Source organism: Peromyscus maniculatus, chromosome 7, assembly GCF_049852395.1.
Source record: "Peromyscus maniculatus bairdii isolate BWxNUB_F1_BW_parent chromosome 7, HU_Pman_BW_mat_3.1, whole genome shotgun sequence".
NCBI lineage: Eukaryota > Metazoa > Chordata > Mammalia > Rodentia > Cricetidae > Peromyscus > Peromyscus maniculatus.
Window position 1 is genome coordinate 73533542 of NC_134858.1, and position 13691 is coordinate 73547232.

Here is a 13691-nt window from a genome sequence, read left to right on the forward strand (position 1 = left end):
ACCTTTGTCTTGCACCATCGGCTTTACTGACAACTTCATGGTGTGCTGCTTACCTCCAGGATCTCCCCTAATTTAGGATCCTCTTTAATAGAGTTTATCCTTTTTTATATATAGCAAAGCGCCTCAGCAATTTTAAATAGAGTTTTGACACAAGACCTCAAACGAATTCCGAGGGACAACCCTACAGGCTTGTAGTTGGGAATGAAACAATGTCTGTACAGAGCCCCGTGCTCTTTCCTCTCAGAGGCCCCTGTTGTTCCCCACAGCTCTGACTCAGGCATGAGTAGGTGGGTGGGCACCTGCAGACAGTCAACCCTGACAGATCCACATTCGGGGTGGGGCGGGGGTGCCACCCTGCCTCACTTTACTGTTTCCATCCGGGTTCTGGGTCTCAGCTGCGCTGGACTCAGGTGCCAGCTGCACCCCTGCCTGGGCGTTGCCCGGGAACCGCGCCGCCGCAGTGCAGCTCGGACCCTGTGCGGGCACCCGCGGGACGCGCTCCCGGCTGGCTCCTACGCCTTCCCGGTTCTCAGGCCTTGCGATCTAACACCGCCCGCGGTACCCAGGCTGCGGCATGGGGAATCTACCATCTGCTGCCAAGCACTGCCTCAGCTACCAGCAGCTTCTCCGCGAGCATCTGTGGAGCGGAGAGTCAGTGGCAGGGGCCCTGGACCCGGCGCAGGTACCACCTCGCGGCCTAGGGCGCCCCCACCCTCCCGCACAGCCTCTTCCCCCATCAACCTCACCCTCATCCCTTTGTGTCAGCTCTGTATGCCAGGGCCAGGTCTGCAGCAGTTCAGTGTCAGTGTGCGGCTCTGTAGCTGAAAAGCCTTTTCATCCTCTCTGCTGTGAACCAATAGACCTGTCCTTGCAGGCCTAGCAATTTCCCTACGCTGGACCATTTGCAGGTGGCCTACAGGAGTGATGACGTCTGTGTGTTTTCTTTGGAAGGGATGCATTATCTACTGCAATTTAGATCCAGAGGCGTTCTCTCAAGGACAGTGCCTTGTAACGTGTAACAGACTACAAGCATGTCACCTTGTGGGTTAGAAAAAGGAATGAAGCCAATACACACTAGGAAGACATAGTACTATTTAAAAATCACGTGTCAGGTCAGAGCGTTGACTATCCCTAATGTCTTTTTGCATTAACAAAATTAAACTTGAATAAAACCATTGCACAATAAAATTATTCCTGCATTTTCCCAAGAACTGTAATCATTCTAAATGCTGAAACCTGTTATGAGTCAAGGGCTCCGCGAGGCCTTGGCTATTAGCCTTTTTAATTATAGGTGCCTGTTCCCCTTGTAAACAAGGTAGTTTATTTTAGTATTTTAGTGGGCTAGCCTAGTTTTGCTATGTGACGTTACACCAACTGTTCTAAAAGTAGTTATACATTTTCTTATGGTGCAGTCTCGGTCCAGTGTTCTAACAGGTGAAACTGAAACCTTGGATCCACAAGTAGGACTCAGTATTTATGGGCTGATTTATAGATAGTTTGTGCCTCCTTAATTAGAATTGGCCAGGGCTATTTGCAAGAGTCCTAGGATCAGTTTGGTGTCCAACAACAGATGAACGGATACAATACAGAAGACATGGCATATCACACAATAAGTTATGATTCAGAAAGAAGAACAAAATCAAGTTCTTTGCCAGGTAGGTGCCTGGAACAGCAAGTCACCACGTCCAAATGAGCCAGAGCCTGAAAAGACTAGCATTGCATGTTTTCTGTGTCAACGAGGGCAGAAAAGAAACAATGAAACAAACAGAGAAACAATGAAAATAGAGATGGGAAAAAATGAAGAGGCTCAGGAGGAAGAGGCGGGTTAGGCGAGGGTCATGAGGCAGTACATACGATCACAGTGTATAAGACACACACAGGGAGGTGCCACGATGAAATCCGTTATTTTCTACGAGCAATACGTACTGATAAAAAGGCACGAAAGGATTGGCCAGGGTCCTCTGATGAAACCCGAAGGTGAGAGTGGTGAAGCGGAAAGTCGTGCTCCATCTCCTGCCATGTCCTCACGGGTAATTCCCATGTAGTCTGCTGTGAACTTCCTAGCATGCAGTCGGTTGGTCTTACACAATCAAGAATCCCTAACATTTATGTTTCAGGATGAAATCGCGTGATTGTTATTGCTTAGGTGATCATTATAGTTGTACGGATGCTCCAGTGTTTTGATTTGTACATTTTGTGGGCTTTGTGCATGGTGATTAACAGCAGGCTGATAGGTGATGGTGTCCACTTTATCTGTTAAGATGAAGATATAGAGAAAATGGAAATTTACTAGGATTATTGATGAGGCAATCAAAAGACACGACTTTTAGACTCTTATGTGCTTTTCTGGAAGACTCTCTTTTAACACCTGCCAACTCTTCTGCCTGTGATGCTCCCATTTGTTCCCTAAATACACCTTACAAACCACTTCTTTGGTCCAGCTCTTTTCTCCCTGTGACCTTGCCAGTCTGTCTGGGCCATCATGTCCGTCTGTCCTACAGCTTATCTCCTCTCATGGTCTTGGTTATTATTTGTGTCCCAGTTCTTGGTTTTTATATTTTCATCTCTCTTTTGAGCTTCAGTCTGCACTTAGATATCTCAACAGGAATTGATAATCAACATTTCCTACTTGCATTCATGTTCTCTCTTCCTGTGCTGGCTAGTTTTCTGTGGAAAACCATCCTTGTTCTGTACACAAATCCTCCTACCTATTGAGTTTTCATACATTCTGGGGGTCATTTGGGAAGAGGGACCCTCAGTTAAGAAAATGCCCCCATCAGATTGGCCTGTGGAAAGGACTGTAATGATTATCTTTTGATTTATGATTGATGAGTGATGGTGATTATCTTTTGATTTATGATTGATGAGTGATGGTGATTATCTTTTGATTTATGATTGATATGTGATGGTGATTATCTTTTGATTTATGATTGATGGCTCAGGTCACTGTAGGCAGTACCACCCCTGAGTGGGTGGTCTTGGGTGCTACAAGAAAGTAGTCTGAGCAAGCCATGAAAGTCAAGCCAGTAGACAGCGGTTGTCCATCGTCTCTGCATTAGTTCCGGATTCCTGGTTCCTCCTTTGGTTTCTGCCTTGACTTCCTTCAGTAATGGACTGTGATATGGAACTGTAAGCTAAAATAAATCTTATGGTGTTTTATCATAACCATCAAAACCCTTACTAATACACTTTCCAACCATGGGCTTTCCCCAGGATTTCCTGTTGCAAAGAATCTGCTCACAATTTGTTTCTTTCTACAAAGTCAAAAACAGAAGGCTTCTTTTTCTCTGTTTCTATCACTTTCAAAGAATTATAGAATCCTGGAATTCCATTTTTGAATTCCTTTCAAATGTGTCTATTTTCCAACTTCATCAGCACTACAATTCTAAAACAGCTTTATGTGACCTCCGTATGATGAGACTGTTGTCTTACCCTTGTTGCTTTCATTTTCCTCTCCAACCCACTGTCTTGACAGTCGAGAAGTTCTGTATTTCAAGTAAAATCATGTAATTACTCTGTTTCGTAACCTTATGTGAATTCCATTGTTTGTAGAAATGGACAAACAATTGGGTCTTTGAAGCCTCCAGTAGTCCTTCATTCATCTCATCTTAAACTATTCCCTTTTATTCTTGTCATTTTTTTTTTTGCCACAGTGGCCTTCTTTGAATTCTCTATAATTCATGTTCCCTTTGCTTATTTCATTCCTCTGCTAGAAGATATTTCTCAGTTAGCTTTTATTCAGTCTTCAGTGTTCAATGTGAGTGCCACTTTCTCAGGAACCCCTTCCCATTAGCCTTGTTTATGATTTTACTGTAGCGTGAACTATTGTATATAATATGGGTTATCCTTTTATTTAGTGATTATTTGGAATATAACTCTCTGCCATATATTAAGCCCATTAAGCCCAGGAAACAACCCATCATTGGACTTACCACACCTGACAAAATGACTGGTTAGTTCTGATGATCAATTTGTACTTCTTAAACAAATGAATGGCTGTACATCTTTACAGAGGACAAGCCAAGTGTCACATACTTGGGAAAATCTTTCTACAGCAATGATTGGCACATTAGTATGTAATATGTAATTGTGAAATTAGTACAAAATTAATGATAACAAGCCCATGTTATCATTCGGGTCTTGCCTTAGTACCAGTGGATGGGTGTTGTTATGGTTTGTGACTTGTCTTTTTATTACATAGACCTCAGCCAGGATTTGATGGTGAAGAAAGGATGAAAATGAAATTTGAATGCTGTAAATAAACCACAAGGAACTTTACCTCTTATTTGTTGTTGAATTTGGTAGATAAGATGATATACAGGGCTGGATGATGTGTTATGAGATAACTTGGCTGCAGTTGGGATTGATAGAAACTTCAGAATGTGAAAGAATGCCATGCTTGCTAACAGCTGGCTAGAAAACAGGGTATTTTTCTCTTTTCAATATTTGCCCATTCCCAAAGTATCACAGCTGGCTGTGCATCTTAACGATTTGACTTTGTACATAGACTATCTTGCCTCCACCCTAAAATTTCATTGTACACATTCAATATAAAATATCCTGATGAACTAGAGGTGACCTCTTAAAAACAATCAAACTAGTAAAGTTAGGTACTCACCTCTCTCTAATTTAAAACCCTATGTATGGTCGGGCAGTGGTGGCACACGCTTTTAATCCCAGCACTCCGGAGGCAGAGCCAGGAGGATCTCTGTGAGTTCGAGGCCAGCCTGGTCTACAGAGTGAGATCCAGGACAGGAAACAAAACTACACTGAGAAATTCTGTCTTGAAAAACAAAACAAAAACAAACAAACAAAAAAACAAACAAAAAACCCAACTCTATGTATGCTATTTCTGCTTAAATTTAGTGGAAGAATCATCTGAACTCTATGCATTTTATTTGTGACTGTGCAGCTTTAGTGTACTTACTAAAGAACTTGAGAGGACTAGAGACGAAGTTTTAGAAAAAGAAACAACTTTACTGCTTTCTGTTTATTTTATGTTCTTTGGTGACTTGTTCCCTTTTGTTCCTTCATTTTTGCTTTGTTTTGGAATAACATATTTTTAATTTCCCTGCTGAATTAACATGTCAGTTATAGGCTTTTTTTTTACAATTATGTTCATAGTTGTTAGCTATAATCTGTCAACATCTAACCTTGACTTACTAAAATAGAATATGATTGCTATTAAAACATTTAAACTGAAGCTATCACACGACCCACTGCTGCCCTTTGGCTTTGGATACTTCTTGTTATATGGATTTATTCTCCACATGGGATATTTATAAACCGTATTTACTCAGCCCCTGTTAATTTATATTTGTGCATGTATTTCCCCTTTCCCTTGCTCACCATTCATTCATTCATTTCCAGTCTTACACTGGGGACTGCTTTTCTTCAGCTAGGAGTATTCACTTCAGTCCCCTGACTGAAAACCTGCCGGCTAGTGAGACGGATTAGTGGGCAAAAGCAATTGCAACAAAGCCTGATGATCTTACTTCAGTCCTGAGACCCATCTAGTATACAGAAAGAACCAAATCCCACAAGTTGTCCTCTGACCTCTACACACACACACACACACACACACACACACACACACACACACACACACCATAAACACTAAATAAATAAGTAAATGAACAAATAGATAAATATAATTTAAAAAAAAAACAACAGCCTGGTAGCTCAGGTACTGGGGAGGCTGAGGAAGGAGGCAGCTTAGTGAGACAATGGGAAACTCAATGAAATACTCTCACAAAATAAAATGTTAGAGTGGTTGAGAATACAGAATGATTAGAGTCTAGCATGTACAAGTCTCTGAGTTCAGTCCTTAGTACCACACAAAATGTGTTTGCATGTTTTTGTAGACCAGGCAATGTGTGTGTGTATAATACAATAGATGCAAATGAATATTAATATAAGCATATATCACACAAATAATTTAAATTAATAAATAATAAGTAAATAAACACATCGCCACCATACAAAATGCAGCTTTCTTAGCAGTTATAATGAAAAGCTTAACAAGCAATATCAGCTATTTATTTATCTTTTGTCTGATAATAATGCATTTTTCACTCTCTTTTTGATTTCCAGTCACATACATTGACACTATTTTCATTTGTCTAGTTAGTGGTGTGTGGCAATTCTGATAACCAGATAGTTATGTATAGTTTGCATTTCTTTCTGTAATTTTATTCTTTTCTTCCCATGTTCAGTATGTATAATTTCTTCTTATATTCCTTTGCGCCAGTTCCTTCTTCAACTTTGTCTAACTTATTGGATTCTATAATTTTAGGTTTCACAATTTTATTTGTGCATGTATGTATGTATGTTGTGTGTGTGTGTGTGTGTGTATGTGTGTGTGAAGTGTTTGAATGTGTGTACACCCATGTGTATGCAGGTACATGTGCATGTGTGCGCATGTGTTTGGGGGCCAGAGGTTGGCATCAAGTGTCTTCCTTTGTCTCTCTCTACCTTATACATTGAGGCAGGTATCTCACTTAAACCTAAAGCTTACTGATACTGCTAATTTTGCTAGTTTGCTCTAGACATCCTCTGTCTCTGCCTCCTGAGTATTAGGATTACCGGTGAGCCTCATACTCATCTGGCATTTATGCTGGTGATGGGAACCTGAGTTCAGGTCCTTATGCTTGGGCAGTATGATGGTTAGCTTTAATCATCACCTTGACACCACTTAGAATTACCTGGGAAGAGAATCTTAATGAGGGCTTGCCTGTATTGGTTTAGCGTGTATGTCCTTGAGGTACTGTCTTTAATAATTAATTGATATAGAAGACCCAGCCTGCCATGGGCAGCACCATTCCTTAGAAAGGAGATCCTGGACTATGTAAGTAGAGAAATGGAGCTGAGCACAAGCAAGCAAGTTGCACAAATGCATTTGGTTATCTCCCTCCTTGACTATGGCTGTGGTGAAAGCTCCTGCCGCAGTGGCTTCTCTGCTATGATTGAACTCTTACTTGGAACTGTGAGCTGATATTAACCCCTTTCTCCTCTTTAGTTATCTTTTCCAGATATTTTACCGGTGCAACAGGAGTGAAACCAGGACAGGTACAAGCCCCAAGCTAATGCTTCCTCTCCATAGTCTCAGTTTTATAATCCTTTAAAGGCAATAAAGATGGCTTTAAACTATTTTGATCAACAGGTTGTAGAGGAAAAGTTCTGCAAGTCCCTTCTTGGTTTTCTCTAAGATTTGGTGTCACCGGGAAGTGGTGGTGCATGCCTTTAATCCCAGCACTTGCGAGGCAGAGCCAGGCAGATCTCTGTGAGTTCGAGGCCAGCCTGGTCTACAGAGTGAGATCCAGGACAGGCACCAAAATTGCACAGAGAAACCCTGTCTCGAAAAACCAAAACAAAACAACAAAAAAACCCAACTAACCAAATAAACAAACAAAGGTTTGGTATCTAGTTACATACACCTTGTTCCTTTCTCATCTCTGAAAAAAAAAATTAACCAACAGCCACCTGTGTTTCAATAAGTGATAAATCGTTCTTTCCTTTCTCATGTAAAGAAATGTGATGATCTTTAGACAGCTACTTATAGGAAAAAGAAAAAAAAAAAAACAAACCCAGGCGGCCCTAGTATGTTCACTGTAGCTTTTAGAATTTGGAGTTAAAATATGTCTTTTGTGATTTTTAAAACTAGATTTTAGGCTTGTCCACTGTCTTATTATGAGTATTTATATCTCAAATATTTATGGATTGCTTTGAATTCTGTATCTGATCATTTTAATATGCATATTTGTACTAAATTTGTTTCATATATTTGCCCTCCTTGTATGACTACTAAATTCAGATTGAATATTAGACACAGTAGGAAAAATTATAGACATAGTTTGAGTCTGCATATTATTACTCCTTTCAAGGAGGGATTGGTCTCTTGTTTTTGGTAATGGTACATTAAACTGATCAGGTGTTTAGTCAACATGATACTCGGTCTACTTTGTTGGAGAAGGCTTAGCCTTTTGTCTTCATTCATAGTTCGATTTTGTAAACTTTTACACTATGACAACCACTACAACTATTACTAGTCTCAGCTCTTTATTGAGCCCTGATCTCAAGATACTGCTTGTATATGGTGTTTTGATTCAGTATATAGTACTAAAGTTGGGGTAAACACATGAATGAATGAATAAATAAATAAATAAATAATAAATAAATAAATAAATAAGTCAAACATTTTATTTCATTATGATGAAAACCTTTGAAATAATTTCTTCTAATTTTGTAAAACACACAACATTTTATTGTTATTTATCTTCACCCTACTGTACAATCACACACCAGGACTTCATATGATGCAGCCAATGTATTTCATTGATCAACCTTTAAAATACATTTTTATTTTGACTTTTTCCACTCTTGATCTAATCTACCTCTCTCTTGCTCTCTCTTGACTCTCTCTCATCACATAATTGGTTTCTTCTTTTAAATATATGTGCATGATCATATCTCTTTACACATGTATGTGGTATGCTAGCAAAAGAAAGTTTCTACTTTTATATTCTGCATTTATCTGTTATTTTGATATAAATCTCTTAAAATCCAATACCCTGATTAATCACTATCTTTAGATGAGTTTAAAGTTTGATTGTGTTTGATTTGACTATTGTTAGAGCTATCCTACTTTGCCATATCTGTCAGTCTATTGTCCTCACCACTCCAAAATTCTTATCTTTAACCATGTTCATGTGCTTTGAGGGATTATTTTATATTTAAATAAATACTATTGCTTAGAAAAAAATGTATCTCTAATTAAGAATTTACTCACATTAAAAGTTGCTTCATTCTTTTGTTTTAAGGCTGAGAGTTTGAACTATCATCTCCTAGTAAAGATAAATTATCAGATATTTTTATTTAAATTTTTTGAGCATTTCATATGTGAGTACTATATTTATACCAATTTTATTCCTCTATCTCCTCCTAAAACTCCTGTCTCCCTGACTCCCTCTAAAGTTTATGACATCCTCCTCTTTAATCATTATTGTTACATATATATGCATGTATATATATATATATGTATATATATATATACACACACACACACACACAAATGCAACCTACTGAGTCCATTTAATGTTGCTCATATGTATATGTTTATGGCTGACCACTTGGGATAGCATAACCTATCAGGTCACTTGTTCCTGGGGAAGTTGAGTCTCTCTCATAACAGCCATTAATCTCCTGTAGGTCTTCATCTAGGAGTAGGGATTTGATGTCCCTCATTCATGTTGGTGTCAATTGGTATTGCCATAGTGCTGGCTTTATTTAGGGGACTATATTGTTGAGCTTACATGGGTACAGCTTCTCTGTTGTATTAGAAGGTACTATCTCATAGCAGATATCCTGGTCCTCTGGCTCTTAAAATTTTCTGGCCCCTCTTCTGCAATGTTCCCTTAACCTTGGGTGTAGGGTTTGTGTTGTAAATGATGTATCAATAGGAGATGGGCAGCCTAGTATCAATATTCTCTGCATTTTGACCAGTTGTGGTTTTCTGAAATGGTCTCTGTGCAAAAAGATGCTTCCTTGATGAGATCTGGAAGGGGGTAGTAGGATACAGGTGCTATGAAAGGGGCAGTGGGGAAAACAGAAGACATCATACATTAGCTACAAAACTTAGAGAAGATGAGCTGGATCTGGCTCAAATGCTTCACTCCTGACGACTAGTTCTCACAGTATCTGAAGGTGCTATGTATGCAAGCCACCAAAGGAGAAAGCAATCAATAGCCTATGCAACTGTGAAGCCTATGGACCACAACAATGGGTGACAGCTATCCTCAAGAGTTCAATAGTGATATCTCTTAGGGGCAACCAACAGCTCTCTTAGGAAGGAATTCATGCCTCTTCTGTAAACCTAGCCAATACCCAGTTGGTGGTAAGGTCCTGGATCCTAGAGGGGAACTTACTACGACCACTGTTCTAAACCAGTATAACTTCTAAGTGTGCTCTAAATATTTATCCTTAAACTCACAGAAGAATGTTTCTCTCTGTTTTTACACTATGACTTTTCAAATAACTTTAGGTCAAATCTGACCACATTTGGATTCCTGACTAGGTATGCCTGGCATGCATATGCAGAAACAAGGACAGAATCCCAGTTCACATCTTAGTTCCTATCCATTAGGAAGCGTGCCTCTTGGTGTTTTATAAAATGTATAATCATTTTGTATCCTTGTAGTTGGTTGTTTTTTCATTTTACTCTTTTGGAGGCCACCACCCAGCTCCCAAATAAATACATAGAGTCTTATTCTTACTTAGCAATGCCTGGCTTTAGCTTGGCTTATTTCTAGCCAGTTTTTATTAAATTATCCCATCTACCATTTGCCTCTGGGGTTTTGTCTTTCTCTTCCTTCTGTATGTCTTACTTTTGCTCTTACTTCAAGGCTGACTGTGTGACTGTGTGGCTGGCCCCTTGCTTCCTGTTCTCCTTGTTCTCCGGCTTCTTGACCTCTCCTCCCAGACATTTCTTCCTCTTTATCCTCTCTGCCTGCCAGCCACACCTATCCTTTCCTGCCAAGCTTTTGGCCATTCAGCCCTTTCTTAGACCAATTAGGTGTTTTAGACATGCAAAGTACCACAGCTTCACAGAGTTAAACAAATGAAACATAAAAGAATGCAATACATTTTTGCATCATTAAACCAGTGTCCCACAGCATAAAATAAATGTAACACATCTTAAAATAATACTCTACAACATATCTTCATCTTCTTTAATCAAACTTCATTATTTTGTATGGACTTCCTGCTTCAAGCACTTTTTATAGCTGTATTGCTACCACTGTTGGAGGCTAAGTACGTTCCAGGTGTTAATCTGATTGCTTATTTAAACCGTCACAGTAGTCTGTTTTATGGATTTCATGAGTATGGCACACAACGGTCAAATAACTCCCTCATAGCCAGCGGCTAGCAAATAGCAGAGTTAGGTTGGGAAACTCAGGAAGTTCTACTTCCAAAACATTGAGTGTGTACTCCTGTTTCCATTGTCGTCGTGAGAGGAATTGGTTGTGGAGTTCATTGAATCTGCCGGAAGGAAGCTTTGACTCAGCAGCTGGCAGTTGGCTCCCAGCTGTCTTTGTTTTCCTTTCACCCTGTCTTGGTGAGCCGGTGCTGATCGGTGCAGCCACTGCCTACCAACCGTAGTCAACCTGGGCTCCTACTGTGCTTCCTCTCAGTGTCTTTCCTCAGCTCTTGGCTCCTGCTCATGGGGGCTCAAGTTGGGGAGAGACGGCTGTGAATTCTGACTTCCCTTCTGCCCTCCCTGAGGTCGAGAGAATTCAGTCTGGAATAGAATTGCATTGGACACAAAAGGAAAAACAACTTGCTTTCCAATAAATTTCCTGTTCCCTTCAATCTTCAATACTTTCTGTCCTTGGATTTCTGTTGGCTCCTGGATTCCTTGCTTTGTCTGATTCCAGCTGGCTTTCACATCCTTCCTTCCCCCTACGATGTGAGCTGTGATCTTGGTTTTTTCTTTTTTTCATCAGCTTCAAGCTCCTCCAAGTCTTCTGGCTTTCTGGTTATTCACTCTGTGCTCTAACTTTCTCTGGCCCTTTCTTTCTTCTCTGTTTTCCACCCCATTACACACTTAGCTTTTAGTTTTTTGTCTTTTTATTTTTCCCAGTCAACTAGGAGGCCAGACATCATGGACCCCGAAACGTCGTGCGTCACTTTCAGGGGACATGTGGTGTTGGAGAGACAGAATCAGATCATATATTTGGATCATTTTAACTGGATTCTGGATTTGAAAGTTTTTGTCAAGCCTGGTTCAAGTCCTAAAAACAAAAGCAGCTTTTAGAATTCTGGTTTCCTACTAGTAGCCTGGCAATTGCTAATCTATGTGGTTGACATAAATTGCTGCCTAGCTGAGAAAATTTAATCTCTGGAAATATTTGATTGTACTACACTTAAACATGTAGATAAAAAAGAATACCTTTATACACATTTACCTCCTCACTGTCTTAGGCATCAAATTACCTCCTTGCTCAGGAAGGTTTGTTTTGGGGATCCTTGGTGGGTAATGGTGTGGAAATAGTATGATGAACTTGTTCAAAATGTTTCTATTTTTCAACAATGTAGGGCAGAGTAGTCATAATCTTTTAGCTGGCAGGAAATTGTCATTAAGGCATCAGAAGCTTGCCATCTTTCCAGGGGACACTCTTCCTTTTCCCGAATAATCAGAATTCAGTCCTAAATTAATATTCAAGAGTTTTTTTTTAAATTTCTTCTGTTATAATTAACCTTTTGTATAATTCATTTCATATGTTCTTACAGAAACATTGATTAGTGAATCTTATCCCCAAAACATTTATTTCAAAATAAGACTTCAGTTGAAAATAACTCTACATAAAGACTTTTAAAATTGTCCAGTTCTATGAAGGTTTGTGTTTCAATTTATTCACAATTTCACAATGAATGTTGATATCAAGTATTCAGATACATTCAATAGATGAATAAATTTAAAAGGCTTGTGTGTAGCTCAATGTTGAGCACTTGTCTAATATGTGAAAGCTCCAACTTTAATTCCCTGTATTAAAAAAGGAATTTAAAAGCTGTTCTATCATTTCCACATAGTCATAGAGGGATAAGATCTGTGAATTATTTTTTCTTTTTTAATTTAAAACTCTTTTTTTATACAATATGTTTTAATCATATTCTTTTCTTTCCCAAATGCCTCCAAGATCCTCCCTAACTCCCTACCCACCTAATTCCACATCAAATTCTCATATTCTCCCTCTCTCTCTCTCTCTCTCTCTCTCTCTCTCTCTCTCTCTCTCTCTCTCTCTCTCTCTCTCACACACACACACACACACACACACACACACACTAACCAAAACAAACAGCAGAAGGAGGAGGAGGAGAAAGAAAGAAAGAAAGAAAGAAAAAGAAAGAAGAGAAGGAAGGAAGGAAGGAAGGAAGGAAGGAAGGAAGGAAGGAAGGAAGAAGGAAGGAAAGTAGGGTCTGTTTTGTATCCTGGGCATGGGATCCACCCTGGAGTGTGGTTGATAGACACAGTGACATTCCACCGAAGAAAACTAGTTTTCTTTTTTTCAGCAGACATCAATTGCAAATAGCTTCTTGCTTATGGGCAGAACTTTGTGTCCACTTCTCCTTCTTAGATCAGTTTTGAACTCTGCTTGCTGTCACAGTCTCTGTGAATTCATATGTATATCAGTCCTGAAGTGTCTAGAAGATGATATTTCCTTGGAGTTCTCCATCACCTCTGACTCTTACAATCTTTCTGTCTACTCTTCCACTTGGATCCCTGAGCCTTGAGAGCAGACGTTTGATAAAAGACAGTCCATTTAGGGCTGGTATGCCAAAATCTCTCACTCTTTACCCATTGTACAGTTTTGGGCAACACTGAAAACAGAAGGTTCTTTGATGGGAGTTGAGTGATTCACCAATCGATGGGTGTAGTAATATGTCATTAGGAGTCATTTTACTGTTATATTTCTTTAGCAGAATAATAGTAGCAGGTTTCCCCCAGGCCCTTACCATCTCTTGTCTCTACCATTTTAGCAGTGTCAGGAATGTGTTTCATCTTGTGGAGCAGGCCTTGAATCCAGCCATAAAGTGGGTGGTTACTTCTGTATCATTTGTGCCGCTATTGCACAAGTATATTTTGTAGTTAGGTCATATGTGTGTTTCAGTCCAAATAACCACAGAGGTAAGCT

General features: G+C 39.6%; 1 protein-coding gene across 1 annotated transcript in view; it reads left to right on the forward strand.

The window, feature by feature from the left end:
• Nucleotides 1-448: 448 nt before the first annotated feature.
• Hmgcll1 (3-hydroxy-3-methylglutaryl-CoA lyase like 1) overlaps nt 449-13691 on the forward strand; it is a 122636-nt gene continuing 109393 nt past the window's right edge. Inside the window, exon 1 of the mRNA XM_006973739.4 lies at nt 449-682. Coding sequence (XP_006973801.1) covers nt 575-682 — 108 coding nt within the window. The 5' untranslated portion in view covers nt 449-574. The remainder of the gene's footprint in view (nt 683-13691) is intronic.